The 16,704-nt window shown below is 40.6% G+C and overlaps 2 protein-coding genes across 2 annotated transcripts; both read left to right on the forward strand.

Annotated features, from left to right (window-relative positions):
• Positions 1-3,948: 3,948 nt before the first annotated feature.
• On the forward strand, positions 3,949-4,776 carry LOC110881038. Its single transcript, XM_022129422.1, has one exon. The coding sequence runs from the start codon at positions 3,949-3,951 to the stop codon at positions 4,774-4,776; it is 828 nt and encodes a 275-aa protein (XP_021985114.1).
• Positions 4,777-7,373: 2,597 nt separating this feature from the next.
• Positions 7,374-8,258, forward strand: LOC110881040 (uncharacterized mitochondrial protein AtMg00810-like). Its single transcript, XM_022129423.1, has one exon. It carries the CDS (start codon positions 7,374-7,376, stop codon positions 8,256-8,258), a length of 885 nt encoding a protein of 294 aa, XP_021985115.1.
• The last annotated feature ends 8,446 nt before the right edge of the window (positions 8,259-16,704 follow it).

The raw sequence follows: 16,704 nt of genomic DNA on the forward strand, positions 1-16,704 counted from the left end.
ATAGGTTTTCTTTTTATCTTCTGGAAGATCGGCAAACGTAGCAGTATCTGAAGCAGCAACCTCTATGGCTTGATCGAAATCTGTAGTGAAACGTATCCACAATTCGGTATTTTGACCAAGAACATATGTTTTAAATCTCTCAACCCATCCTGAATATTCATTCAAATGCATCAACTTTGGAGGTCGATTCAAACTTCCTGTTTCGCTTTCGCTTAATAAGATACTTTGAATGCTCGGAGTTTGATTCGATACCAATGCCCATTGATTTCCCTGAGAAGATGTCGATACCGGAGACTCGGCCCATGAAGGAGATGACCTTGTATTCGTGTATTTTCCATCGTCTGGAGCCGGTGTACCCCACCATGAGGGAGTGACACCTGAACTTGTATATTTGCCACTATCTGGTGCCGGATTCCACCAATTCGGATTCATGATTGATAAGCAAAATAAATGCTAAGTGAATATTCCGAAAGATCACACAGCCGAAGGATCCTGTTCGAAAGATCTAAAATCACAGAAACTTGTTAACAACAAACAGACCACAATCGAAAGATCAAATCTTGTTCGAAGGATCAACAGTGCTCGAAAGATCACTGTTGTATCTCGAACAATGATTTCGAAAGATTCACAAGCTCGAAGGATTCACTATTTGAAAGATCCTTATCTTTCGAGTATATATCCTTATCTTTCGATGAACTGTCTTTCGAATAGATTCCCTGGTCGAAAGATATGTTTCGGACTCCGAAGGATGGGTCGAAAGATGATGATCTGTCGATCCTTCCTTGATCGAAAGATGGTCTTTCGATGTCGAAAGATATCTTTCGAGCGACTCTGACACACTGACACTGATGTGAAAGGTTGGTGAAAAGGTGATGTGATAGGTAAGGTCAACTTTCGGCAAAAGGGTATGGCAGACTGTACTTTCTTACCAACCCAAGATTTTCAAACAAAACTTACCCAAAATGGACAACAACCAGTCACCGGAATAATGACCGGAAATTGGCCGGAAAACACCAAATCACTTAAAAACAAGTTTTAAGTTACCCAACCCGCCTTTGAACACTCCCGGTTAGTTTAGAACACGTTTTCCAGTTTAAAAGTGCAATAAAAACTCCAAAAACGGGTGCAAAACCAAATGTCCAAACACACCAAGAACTTGAACAAAACCCGGTTTTAAACAAGGTAAAGAGCCTTAGCTCTGATACCACTTGTAGGTCCCTTTCTCGGAGGATGACGAACCTAAACCTTGTTATACTAACCCACTAGCGAGTGCGGAATCCAAGCTAGCAAGCAAACCGGGATGAAACAAGCATAAACACAAACACACAAGGTTCACCGATTAACACCAATGTATTAATACGTATGAAGATTTCGGTTACAAGCACAATGTTTACAAATCTAACTTGCAAACTCTCAAGTGTGTGTGTGTGTTTTTGGACAGAATGCTCTCAAGAACTCTCTCTATCTTTCTGTCTGTGTGCATCCATCTTCTAACATACACTGCATGGGTATATATATACCCAGCATCTGATGTCTGGTCCGAAGGATCCGATAGATGATCGAAAGATCATCTATCGATGACAAAGCTGTCGAATGATCCACAAATACTTCGAAGGATTGCATATCCTTCGAAGTCTAACAGTATCATTCGTAGCCTATCTTTCGATGTCATCGAAGGATCTACAATATCCTTCGATTAGCTATCCTTCGACACAGAACATCTTACAACATTTTACAAACTGTTGTCCAAGTCAAACCGGAGGATGGTTGACTTGGTCAACTTACAACAATAACAAGGACATCGTTTACATCGTGACCGAATACAGACAAAGTACAGACACAAGTGCACCAACACTACTGCACCACCGTCATCAGAGCACTCCACCACCATCTTCTTCTCTGGCACTCCTGCATCATCAGAATACTGCATCAGCACCAATCTTGCACCACTCGTGTAGCACCGTCGGCCTCCATAATATCGCTGGCATAAAAAAACTCTAGCTTCGCAGATCGGAACGATGGTGGTGGTCAGGGTTGGGGTTTTTTCGCAGATCTGAACTGTAGCAGTGGCTAAGTTAGGTGGTGGTGGAGTGGGTTGCAGCTGGGTAATCTTGTGTGGTGGTGGTTGTAGGTTGTGGTGGCATGTGGGTGGTAGAAAGTGGTGTTTGTGGGTGACAGGTGGGTGGTAGAAGGTTGTGGCAGATGGTGCTTGTGGTGGTGGTGGTAGAAGTCATCTTAGAGAGAAAGATATTGAGAGAGAGAGAGGGAGAGAGAGAGAGAGGTGATAAATGGAGTTTTATATTAATTTTTTTTGTTTTTAATTTTTGTATTAAAAGAGTAAAAAAGACATATAGCTTCATATGGGGTCCATGTAACCTTATTTAACGTCAAAATTTAATTGGGTTAACGTTAAAATTTAACTGGGTTAGTGGTAAAGGACAAACCCGTGTAAGATTTTGAAACATTAAGTATAAGATCCGTTAATTTTAAAGGCAAAAGACATCGCCAGAGATTTGGTATAAATATAAATGATAAAACTTGTAATTTACCCTAAATTTATTATAAAGAAAAACTAAATCAAACATTTAGATGGTAAAAGTTATATTCAAGAGTTGTATGGTTAATTATTTAAAAGAAGCAAACAAACATAATTTGGAAGGGGCTTAAAATTTAAACGAAACGAAGCTCAAAAATCTGTAGTTAAGACAGGTAATAGATATGCTTACACAGATATAGGCAATGTTCGAAAACAAGAGAGTGTAAAATCTTCCAACATACGAGTTAGCTGCATGAGCAATAAATATCACCAGCAACGATGATAATGAACCTTGGATATTGGTCCAAATTGCCGACATGACAAGATCCTCTCCGTAATATGTAAAATACCATATCAGCACACTTATAACTGCGTAGTCCGTCAAATAACGACTAAACTCCAAACCTATATTAGAGAGCACATACATATAAACAGTTGGTATGTATCAAACAAATGTGCATGCATACAACTATATTGTGGTACAAATATACTTGTGTTGAGAATTTGATCTGAAATTACCAATGACAGAGAAGACGATGATTGTAGATAAAATAATAATCTTTCTAGAAGAATATAAGAACCAAAGTAGAAACGGCCAAGAATCCCAAAAAGAAATAGGAAATAAGAAGCACAACAATATTCATCATTTATGCTAAGGATGAATAACCTTAAATAGTTTTATTTTAGACGGTGATTTTGTTTTTGAGCGATGGGAATAAATTTTGCTAGCTATATATTGACTCCGTAGTTTACCAAGTGTTCTTAGGATTTCTTTTCAACTTTTAATAGTAAAACACCGTAGTATTTTCCTCAACTACCACATTAATGACTATAGCTCCTTTAGACTAAATTTGCTTCTTATTGTCTTTTCTGGCACGTGTAGAATTTGACTAACTACAGAACTAGTAGATCATACTAATTAATTTGTGGACGTAATTAAGCTAAGTTGGTGAAATAAATTTCAACTAAAGAAGAATAAGATATTTTATATCTCCTAAATTACACTAAAATAGTTTTATTTATTACTTTGTTGTGACCGATTATTAAAGGACTTAACCGTCCGTTGACTCTAGGTAAAAGTAGAACGGGTACGTTGAGAAAATAGACGTCAATAGTTAATTAGTTCACCAAAGGATTATCGACTAATAGAATATATGTATATTAGGAAACGATTGTATATTGTTACTTGTAAATATTGCCTCAAGATTAGGCGATTCTGTTTTGTACTATTTATATTAAATTGATGATAATGAGAAGTCAAGGGATTTACATTCTATCATGGTATCATCCTTCTTCTAAAAAGATCCTGACCTAATTCTCCCTCTCTTTCCTGCCGCCATCATCATCGTCGTAGCCCCCCCCCCCCCCCCCCCGCTCTCAATTTTCGGCTTCTTCTTCACCAATCCTCTGTCATGGATTCCAAACTCCATCCCGCCCTCACTGTCTCAAACATCAAGACTCATGTTCCCATCATTCTTGACAAAGACTCCACCCATTATACAACTTTGAAAACCTTATTCAAGGTTCACTGCCAGATCTACGATGTCATGGATCACCTATCTCCAAAACCCGCCGCCGCCTCTACTTCCTCGGACGCATCAGCCGCTGATAAGGTTGAAGCGGCGGCTGCCGATGCCCTATGGTCTCGCCTGGATGCTCTTGTCCTTCGGTGGATTTACGCCACCATATCTCCTGCTCTTTTGCATACTATCCTCAAACCCGGACAGACCGCTCATGCCGCTTGGACCTCGGTTGAAAGTAAATTTAATGGCAACAAGAATACCCGGGCAGTTTTTCTAGGCCAAGAATTTGCCAACCTGTGCCTTGAGAACTTTTCGTCCATGGCAGACTATTGTCAGAAGGCCAAGCACCTGGCTGATCAACTTGATAGTGTCGGCTCACATATTGATGATCGCATGCTCGTTTTCAAAATCTTGACCGGCCTCACCGAGCAATATGACGGGATATCTACAGTGCTCCAGAATCGTGACCCGTTACCGGACATCAATGAAGTTCGCTCTCGCCTGACCAGGGAAGAAACGAAGGAAAAGAGACACGCCACTCGGGCCGCCCAGTCGTCCGCCACTGCCCTCGCCGCCACTGTTACTCCTCAAACACAAAGCCCCACTCAACCAGCCCCTGCCTATGCTCCATCTGATCGCAGCCGCGGTCGGGCTCGAGGACGCGGTCGCGGTCGGGGCCGTGGTTCTTCTAACCGTGACCGCGGGTATGCACAGTAGCCTCACAACCAATCGCACCCATACATCGTTTTTCCCAGCAGTTGGGCCGCCTCCCAGTGGGCCGGCCTGCTGCAAAACAACCACACATCTAGCTCATCGGCCCAACCCCCTTGCCCTTACCCCTCCAGGCCCAACAACCCCAACTCCTAAGGCATTCTTGGTCCACGTCCCAATCAGGTTTACAATATGGGTTATACTCCTACAGACATTGAGCAGGCTCTCTACACAATGACTCTAAACCCCCCAGATCATGGGGTCATGGACATGGGCGCCACGACACACTCGGCTAATGACCAAGGTATATTTTCCCCGTCTACTTTTAATAAATGCACTAATAAACATATTACTGTTGGTAATGGCATGACTATCCCCGTAATGGCACAAGGCAACCAAGTTTTACCACCATCGTTTCCACCTTTAAAACTCAACAATGTCTTGTTTGCCCCAAATATTATCAAAAACCTAATCTCTGTTCGTCGCCTTACCACAGATAACGTAGTATCTGTTGAATTTTGCCCGTTTGGTTTTCTTGTGAAGGATCTCAAAACTCGGGCTCCTATCCTACGATGCAATAGCACCGACGATCTTTACACGCTTACTCGACCCCCCGCTCAACCTCAATCAACCTTCTACATCCGTTGCTATTTCTCAAGATCGCTGGCACCAACGCTTGGGACATCCTGGCAACACTTTATTGCATTCGTTAAAACGTTCTTCTTTTATTCATTGTGGGAAACTTAATAAAACTCCTTGTGAACCTTGCATTTTTTGGGAAAAGTATTAAATTACCTTTTTATGATTCTCCTAATTGTACTCATTTACCGTTTGACATTATTCATAGTGACATTTGGACCTCCCCGGTCCTTAGCACCGCGGGCCACCGCTACTACATCCTGTTTTTGGATGACTTTTCTAATTTTGTATGGACCTTCCCCATCACAAATAAATCCCAAGTCTTTGACATATTTGCTAAATTTCATAACCTTATCCACACTCAGTTAGAATGAAAAATTAAACAATTTCAGTGTGATAACGGTAAAGAATGCGCCAACCAACAATTTTACAATTTTTGTAACCACAACGGCATGCAATTTCGTTTTTCGTGCCCCTATACCTCCTCCCAAAATGGCAAAGCCGAAAGAAAGATTCGCACCATCAATAACATGTTTCGTACCCTCTTGGCCCAGGCGTCCCTTCCCCCAAATTTCTGGTGCTCGAAACCGTCACCTACCTTCTAAATAATTTACCTAGCAAAAATCACAAACTTTCGCTTCCCCACCTCCTTGTTATACCGTTGTACACCCAAGTACGATCACCTACGCGTACTTGGTTGTCTTTGCTACCCCCTAACGCCACCAACCACCATACATCGTCTCACTTTCCGTTCCAAACCGTGCGTCTTTCTCGGCTATCCTTCCAACCACCGCAGTTACAAGTGTCTCGATCTCTCCACACATCAAATAATTATTTCTCGTCATGTTCACTTTGAAGAGTCCATATTCCCTTACAAAATTCAATCCCCAACACCCCCACCCTCTTATGACTTCTTACACTCCTCCCTCCACCCACTGTTTTGGGACAACACCACCACCCCATCCACATCGCCCAACTCCCCTAGCCCAACTACAAATACCCCAACAGCCCCACATCTCACTTCTCCTAATTCTGGCCCACTCGATTCCTCGGCCCATCAGTCCACCCAACCTCTCGGCCCACCTATCATCCCTCCTCCTTCCAGCCAACTTCACCCCTCGGCCCAACAGCCTACTACCCCGCCTACCCCTAACCTGAACCAACCCAACTCCTCACCACCCGCCCACTGCCCAAGCCAACCACCCTCATCCTTTTCACCTATTCCATCTCCTCCGTCCCCACCACCTCCACTCACGACTCGCACCATTCGCACGCGATCTATGAGTGGCATCACTAAACCTAAACAAATATTTAATTTGCATACCACCACTGTTGTCCCCATCCCCAAAAACCCTCGGGTTGCCTTAGCCATCCCGGAGTGGTATAATGCCATGACTAACGAATTTAGTGCACTTATTAAAAACAAGACCTGGGAACTTGTACCCAGACAACCCAATATGAACATAATTCGTAGTATGTGGCTCTTCAAGCATAAGTACAGGTCCGATGGCAGTTTGGAGCGGTATAAAGCAAGGTTGGTTTGTGATGGTCGTAATCAACAGACAGGTATCAACTGTGGTGAGACTTTTAGCCCGGTGGTCAAACCGGCCACTATTCGATTGGTTCTCTCCCTTGCATTAGCCAAATCATGGCAGATACACCAGCTTGATGTAACCAATGCGTTTCTGCATGGTAACTTGGAGGAAACTATCTACATGTACCAACCCATGGGGTTTCATCATAAAGATTACCCAGATCATGTTTGTCGCCTAAAGAAATCCCTATACGGCCTCAAACAAGCACCCAGGGCTTGGTACCAGCGGTTCACTGACTTTGTCACTCTTCAGGGGCTTCCGTCAAAGTAAGTCAGACAACTCTCTGTTTGTCTACAAACATGGACATGATGTGGCATATCTTCTCATTTATGTTGATGATATTATTCTCACCACTTCCTCGGATGCACTATGACATCGGCTTATGGGTGCTCTATCTGGGGAATTTGCCATGAAGGATTTGGGGTCTCTGTCTTATTTTTTTTGGGTATCCAGGTTGAACGAGATGGAAACCACATGTTTCTCTCTCAAGAGGCTTATGTTCGTGATATTATTCATGGTGCTTCTATGGATTCTTGCAAGCCTATTGCCACTCCCGTCGGCACACAAACGAAACTATCCTCAGACTCCGGCCCTTTACACGATGACCCTACTACCTATCGGAGTTTAGCCGGGGCACTTCAGTATCTGACATTCACTCGACCAGATATATCATACGCGGTTCAGCAGGTATGCATGAACATGCATTCTCCTCGTATTGCCCATTGGAATGCTTTAAAACGCATCATCCGATACATCCAAGGGACTTCCGATTTTGGACTTCATCTTGGCCCGGCTCAGAATTTCTCTTTGGTTGCCTATACGGATGTGGATTGGGCTGGATGCCCGGACACTTTTCGGTCAACGTCCGGGTACTGTGTGTATATGGGTGACAATCTCATCTCCTGGTCCTCTAAACGTCAGTCCACGATCTCCCGCTCCAGTGCTGAAGCCGAGTATCGGGGTGTCGCTAATGTTGTCGTAGATATTTGCTGTCTACGGAACCTTCTTCTCGAATTACATCACCCATTGTCTCGCGCGACTCTTGTTTACTACGACAATGTGAGTGCTATCTATCTCTCAATCTGGTACAGCATCAGTGGACTTAGCACATCGAGCTGGATATACACGTTGTTCGTGAACATGTTCAACGCGGTCACATTAGAGTCCTTCATGTGCCTTCTCGCCATCAGATCTCTGACATATTCACCAAAGGCCTCCCTCGTGTCCTATTCGATGACTTCAGATCCAGTCTAAGCATTCAGCCTCCCAACGCTTCGACTGCGGGGGTGTAATAGAATATGTGTATATTAGGAAAGGATTGTATATTGTTACTTGTAAATATTGCCTCAAGATTAGGCGATTCTGTTTTGTACTATTTATATTAAATTGGTGATAATAAGAAGTCAAGGGATTTACATTTTATCATCGACAACCAGAATTGATGGATCACCGACAAATTATTGACGAGAAGTCTTATCTAAAATTTTATCTTCAGAATTTTTGACGGTTCTTCGATGGCATATTTGTCACAAGTACAAAGTAAATGACGTCTGAGAAGGCTGATATGAAATCTTATCTAAAATTTAATCCTTGAAAGTGTGTGTGGTTCCATCAGGAATCATCATCAGATTCTCCACAAGAAATTTAAATCTCAGGTTATTTTATCAAGTAATTGAATCAATTGTCGTAGATTCAACCACGTGCGTTACTTTTTTGGTAAGCCATTTCACTACAAATAAAGCTAGTTATCGACATAAACTTGTCGGTAATGACCGGTTGGAAATATTGTTGTGTAATCTCATTTGTGACAGTAAACTGACGGATCACCGATAACATGTGAAAGGTTATATATCCACAGTGGTCTTTTCGATGGAATATCGACCGCAACTATACGGAAGGATTTTACCACGCACTCCTTTAAGTTTTGCTTACAAAATGACATTTGATATTACCAATAGGCTCCTTTAAGAAGAAAAAAAATTAAATTTCCTAGAGAACAAATTAAATTATTAAATTTTATGATTTCTAAATACAAAATGCAAAAATAATAAAAATCAGACAAGGTAAATCAAATAGAAATGTAACTACCTTATTTTTACACAGGCACACATCAGCTTCGAAGTCTTTCAGGCGTCTTCGACAAACGTATACATTGTACTGCACTTTATTTTGCAACTTCACAATCCTGCTCATGAGTCATGGCTATTTTCATCAAGTCATCGAGCTCGCATTTTAAGATTCAACTATGTATGTTGATAGCATTCTCGAGTCGCCTAACAAATTCGCCACATAGGATCACCAGATCATCCAGTCTACTATGGCATTCGTGATTTCAACTCGCTTATGAGCATCATCGGTTCTGGAATATTCAATATCTAGACTATTCCTTAACACGGATCGAGATCACATTTTCTCTAGAGTTCTTTGTAGAACCTTCCATAGGTTCCAGCATGATCCTTCATTATTCTAATCTACTTGGACCTAATTTGTGGTGATTTTCTAGGCTGTTCTTGGACTCTTTCATCTAGTTGTGACCATCTCAACATTTAGTTACTATTTCAACATTGAATGTGATAACATGTGACTGTATCCAACATTATTAAATTATAAATCAAAGAAACGTGTTCAACTCGCCCTTCTCATTCACAAAACTCGAATATCATAAATATTGAACATAAAAGCCACCACTACATTCTACGAATCAGTATAGCCTGTTTTGGGAAAAGACTCCCAACTCCCAAACACCATCGCTTCTTTCTCATAGGGACTCCACTGAGACTACCTCTTATATGTTAACAATTATAAACTCCATGGATGATCATTCCAGCGAATCTGAAGCCGGTCAAACACTTGGTAATAATCATGTTTTTATTAGAGACAAATCAATTAATCAATCAACTCAATCATCAAATGAAGGAAATCACGTTTAGAGAATATTTGTATTTACTATTATAATTGTATCCTAGAATAGCTCCACTAATATCTCTTGTCCAGTTGTAGTTTTTGCCTATTTAAGGCTGTATAAGTTGTGAATAAAATCCATTCAACCATTCAACATAATATGGTATCAAGAGCCACTCAACTCCTTTGAGTTTTTTTTTTTCTCTCTCTCGATCCACCTCCACACTTCTGCCCTCATTCTTTCACACCATGGCACCAAAATCCATTGTTGAAGTCACCTCTCACACTCACTTTCCGATCAAACTTACCGCCACCAACTACCCATCGTGGTGCAAACAGGTCATGGCCACGTTAGTCGGCCTCGGTCTCGAAACTTTTGTTGATGGTTCAACCAGCCCACCCTAGAAACAACTTCCCTCTGATGTCACTAAACCCAACCCTGAATACACCCTATGGTTCCGCCAAGATCAGATCATTCTTGGCGCGATTCTCGGTTGCTGCTCCGACTCCATTCAACACATCCTTGCTTCCGCTGACACATCCAAACAAGCCTTTGAACAACTAAATGCTAGTTTTGCAGGCACCTCGCGGTCTCGCATCATATCCTTGAAGTCTCGTCTTGCAAAGAACCCCAAAGGTACCCGATCAATGGCTGAATTTCTACATGATATGAAAGCAAATGCCGATGAACTCACCTTGGCCCGTGAACCGGTCACTGATGAAGATCTGATCTTACACATTGTCAACCAACTCGGCGATGATTATGCTAATGTTGTTGTTGTCCTTAAAATGAGAGACACCACTATTACATTTGCTGATCTTTTCGACAAACTCGTTGATCATGAACGAACTCTACTGGAGGCGCAATCGGCCTCACCGGTGGTAACGGTCAACACGGCGCAAAGGTTCCCATCCCGTCTAAATGGCAAACCCAACTCAGATTCTCGCGGTACACCCCGGTTCAACAACAATGGGTCACGGTTCACTAAATCTCAACCACAACAAGGCTGGAACAATACCCCATCTCGCGGTAATCGTAATTCCTTTTTTTTGTCAATATTGCTCTATTCCAGGTCACGACACCAAGGAGTGCAGGAAGCTGGCGCGTTTTCTAAAAGAAAATAATATTACCATCTCCATACCTACGCCATCAAGCCCAATGATCAATACCTCCTCAGCGAGATCAACTTCACAGTCTACACCATGGGCAATGTTTGATACAGGTGCCATGAATCATGCATATCCTGAAGGTGCATCCCTCCACACCCTATCCGAATACGGTGGCCCCGATGAAGTGGTGCTCGGAAATGGTACGAGTCTTCCTATCACTCATGTCGGTCAAACCACATTACCCACTAATTCTCGCTCCTTAAAATTAACCAATGTTTTACTAGTACCATAGCTACGTCATAAACTTATTTGAGTTGCAAAGTTGTGTCGTAATAACAATGTCTCTGCTGAATTTTTTCCCCAACATTTTTTTGGTGAAGGATCTTTGCACGGGGGCGCCTCTCATGCGGGGAACCAACATCAATGATATCTATTATGCCACCACTCAAAGTCTCAAGCAACTCAACTCGACCATTGCAACCGTTTCTCTCATGGCATCACAAACTTGGACACCCATCAATCAAAGTTTTTAAATTGTTACTTAAAAATTTAGGCCTTGATTCAAATAAATTGTCCAAACTTTCTTTTCACTGTGATGCTTGCTCTATTAATAAAAGTCATAAAATTCCTTTTGGCACAAACTCATTCAAAGTTAACAAAGCACTTGAACTAGTGTACTCGGATGTTTGGGGTCCCGTTCAAACTTCAAATGATGGTTACAACTATTATGTTATTTTTGTTGACTACTTTTCTAAATATACATGGCTTTATCCGATGAAGCGAAAATCCGATGTCTCAACCTTATTTCCAATTTTTAAAACACTTGTTGAAAAATTCTTCCATACACACTTGTCTCACTTTTTTCAGACAACGGTGGAGAATTCGTTGCAGTTAAAACATACCTTCAACAAAATGGCATTTCTCACTTCACCACTCCGCCACATACCCCGGAACAAAATGGGGTTGCCGAACGATGCCATCGACACATTGTCGAAACCGGGTTATCCTTCATCATGCTAAACTTCCACTCACCTTTTGGTCCTATGCTTTTCAAACCGCGGTATATCTTATCAACCGCTTGCCCACACCAATTCTTGATTTCAATTCCCTGTATGACCGGTTGTACAAAACCTCACCCGATCATTCGAAACTTAAACCTTTTGGGTGCCTCTGCTTTCCGTGGCTACGTCCCTATGCCACTTCCAAACTCCACCCACGATCTCTAAAATGTATATTCTTGGGCTATTCTACATCAAAATCGGCATTCAAATGCTATGACCCGATCTCTCATCGTCTTTATCACTCGCGCCATGTCGAGTTTATGCAACATATTTTTCCCTATAAAACTGAAACATCAACTATTGTTCCCCTCCCTACTGTTACAAAATTTCTACACCTTGAATCACAAACTTCCACATCCTCGCCCACTCAAAATCGGCTCCCCACCTTGCCTACTGTATTCCCACATGTCCCACCATCCACCAATATTTCTCCAACTCCATCCTTTAATAATTCCACCCCACCTTTCATGCATCCCAACGACCCACCTCAAAATCCAATTCCCATGCACCTTGCATCCACTTCCAACTCCTTCAATATTGTGAACACACCTTCTACAAACAATTCACCTTCTCCTATCACTCACTCTAATATGCACAACTCGTCTCAATCTCAATCTGAGACAATTTCACCTCAACCCACACCAGCTCATGTTCCACCCCCTCCCATGTCCGAGTCAAACCCGCAAACTCAAACGCCACCCCGTACCCGCAAACCGAACCCCAAATACTTCAACTCAAACTTTGTCAATACCACTACGCTTCACCCTATTCCACCAGCCCTTGAACCGTCCACGCATACCCAAGCCTTAAAGGACCCGAAGTGGCGCCATGCGATGGATCTGGAATTTAATGCCTTACTTCAAAACCAAAATGGGAACTTGTTCCAAAAACATCACAAACACCTATTGGTTGCAAATGGATCTTTCGAGTCAAACGTAACCCGGATGGGTCTGTGTCAAAATATAAAGCGCGACTTGTGGCGAAAGGTTTCCACCAACAATATGGAAAGGACTATTTTGATACCTTTAATTGCACTCGCCAAGAATTGGCCACTACGTCAACTTGACGTCAACAACGCCTTCCTCCACGGAACACTTCATGAGGATGTCTTCATGACTCAACCACCAGGTTATGTACGCCAAAATAGGGTTACAGCCACACAAAAAAAGTGTGACTATATGTCTTTCGCCTCACATATTTTTTCCAGGTCAAGTGTGGCCAAAGCTCGAGTCATCATAGGTATCATACGGTCACACATACTTTTTAGTGGTTGTAGAGCTTAAAAGTATGGCTAAAAGGTACCAGCATTTTTTTGTTAAAATCTAACATTTCCTCTATTAGGTGTGGCTAAAGGATAACAACAGCCACATGTATTTACTTTAAGTGTGACCGTTACTGCTATATAGTCACATAAATTACAAAAAAAAAATTGTTTTAGCCACATCAATAGAAAAAAAAGTGTGGCAAAAACCGTTGTTGTAATTAAGCATTTTTCCCATTAAGTGTGGCTAAAAGGTAGCAACGGCCACATGAATTATTGTAAGTGTGGTTATTTCTATTATACAGACACACAAACAAAAAACAAAGTGACTATGGTGTGGCTAATGGTTATATATAGCCACACGAAATATTGTATTTTTAAGTATGGCTATTGTCTAACCTTTGGTAACACATGTTTCTTTTTCTTATGGCGATTTCTATCATTCTATCACACAAACAAGAAACAACGTGACTACGGTGTGGCTATTGTCTAACCTTTGGTCACACATATTTGTTACCCCGTGACTTTTGCTATAATGTCGTCACACAAAAAATAACAATGTCACGAAAGTGTGGCTAATGGTTATGTATAGCCACATGAAATTTTATAATTTTAAGTGTGCCTATTATCTAAGATTTGGTCACACATGATTTGTTTTTCCGTGACAATTGCTATGGTTCCGCCACATAAAAAAACAAATTGACGAAAGTGTGGCTAACAATTATGTATCGCCACATGAAAATTTATAATTTAAGTGTGGCTATTGTCTAACATTTGGTCACACATATTTATTATGGTTTTATGCGGCCATTTTCATATAATTAGCCATTTTATTTTCAATTTTTTATAAAATTAAAACAAAGTAACCATGAGAAAACCTAAAAACCAAATTATATTAACAATAATAAACCAAGATACATAAATAAGTTTTCAATTTAAATACATATTAAAGACATAAACTTCTCAAAACCTATCTACACAAGTTGCATAGGGAATGCCTCTACACATAAACTAAGAACTAATTCTTGGTTGTTGTCTTCAAATCCATATACTCCCTGCTTTTAGACTTGAAAGTGCTGCAAATTTATATCCAGTTGTTTTGCCTTTGTGGAATGCTCCATGATTTGAATGCAAAATCAACGACTAGCCACCAGATGCAAATTGTGAACAATTCAATCAATGACCAGCCACCCGGCATCAATGAGATCCGAGCATTCTGAACTGCTCCATCCCAATACAAGCATGTCCGAATACATGCTTGCTATTGCAAATATCATATGGAAAACGTGTACGAATAACTCACATGTTTTTCTTCCACTTCTTTCTTGCCTTTGCCCGATTCTAGTTCCTCCGATTCTAGAAATGGTAATCGCTAGCCTGTTGTGAAAGGTGAACTAAAATGTTAGTTTCATGAATCCAATTTGGAAAAAAATGTAATTTATATGATCAATGTACAAGTTTAACATGTTCTCGAATAAGATGGAGGGGTGTTGAAGAACCAGAACGTAGAGCAAAATATAAACCTAATACAACACTTGTAAGCATGCCAAGAATTAGTGTACATGTGGTGACAGCTTTGGAATTATGTAAACCAGATCTAGAAGGCCTAACACCACTCCACAACATTGATGGGCAAAGCCGTGTGCTTTCTCATGTCCTATTAGCTGGGAGTCGAGGCTTGTTGTGGCACATATATATCTTGCAGGTGCATCTGATTAATAATAAAACAACCAAGCAGTTATACAACTTTAATCCAACTTGGCCACAAATTTTATTAACAAAACAACTTACGCGGATCACATTAGCCCTCTAAGACGATACCTCATTTGGGTGCTTCTTTTTACAAAACTCATCCCAGAACTGTATAACTAGCAGAAGACTCCTGGTGCGCATTTGGGCCAACTCCTCCGGAATATTAAAATAACATAGAATGTTAAGATATCAGCCTCATGTTGTAACATACTTTCTAGAACTATACATTTGGTCAAGTAGAGGAAAGGAGAACTTGCATGGAAAAACTTCATACTAGAACTGTACATTTGGTCAAGGGAAGTCACTGAAACAAGTAATGAAAATCTTTACTTAAAAACTACAAATGCAATTAGGTGTGGACTCAAAAATTATCTCCAACACTCAGCATGTAATGGTATTTAAAAAAACACACTTAAAATGTAAAAAACAAAACATATAACAACTATCAGTTGGGTTCATTGGAAGTTATCAAAGCATGTGATACATCACAGAATCAAATTGATCACACGCTATATCTCAATGATATATGCAAGCATATGGAAGATCACACGCTATATCTCAATGATATATGCAAGCATATGGAAAAGTCTATGCAGAAACTTGCATAGTTGATTCTAGAAGCTACTTAGACTTGTGGCAGTTTGGTATCCGTTTATCCATATCCAGCTCACCATGTAAACAAAATGATGATTTTAATATTTATTTGGATAAGATTAGATTAAAGGTGCAAATGAGCCAAGCTTAAACAAGCCCGAGCACAAGCCTAGAAACAAGCTCGTTTAGTAAACCAGTTTGAGCTTCACTTATTGAGCTCTAGCCGGTTCGTGAGCCTAAACGATCATATAATGTTTTATTAATATATTAAATACATACTTAAATAATAAATATTAATAGTTATATGTAATATAAAGTAGTTAATAAAATAATAAACGAGTCAAGTCCGAGCCAAGACCGAGCTTGAAAAATTACCTACAAGCCGAGCTCAAGCTCAAACTCGAGCCTAGTTGAGCTCGGGTTGGGCTAGGCTCGGCTCGGCTAGTTTACACCCCTATATTAGATTATGTGTATAATATTAAATAAACTTACTTTAGTAGTATATTATACTTATACATGAAGTATATAGTATTAACACCCAACATATGTCAATTAATAGAACCTTTACATAGTAAAATAGCATTTTTGAATTAATTCATCACAAAAAAAGCATAACCTTGAATATTCTAATTATCTAGGTGCAACAAGAATTAACATTAAACTTGAGAACTTCATATCATTAACTGAAGTTAAACAACTACCATACCTGCACAAGTGATGGCCCAGATACTTGATCATCATCATCATTCTGATGAATCATCAACTTGTTGACAGCGGAATCGTTTGACATGTTTGATCAATAGATGATACGAATGAATGGACAAACAATAATAGAAAGAGATTGATTGTCTTGGTACCAGAAACAGTAGCCGGACCGATCATATATATATGTGTGAACATGGCGGTTGGGTTTGGCAGGAAAACTGTCACCGGACAGTTTTGAATTACCCGCTTATCACCCACATTCACCCTTATCAAATATATCGAGTTCTAAGTTATATAAGTAATTACAGTTACATAT

Source organism: Helianthus annuus, chromosome 10 (genome assembly GCF_002127325.2).
Source record: "Helianthus annuus cultivar XRQ/B chromosome 10, HanXRQr2.0-SUNRISE, whole genome shotgun sequence".
Lineage (NCBI taxonomy): Eukaryota > Viridiplantae > Streptophyta > Magnoliopsida > Asterales > Asteraceae > Helianthus > Helianthus annuus.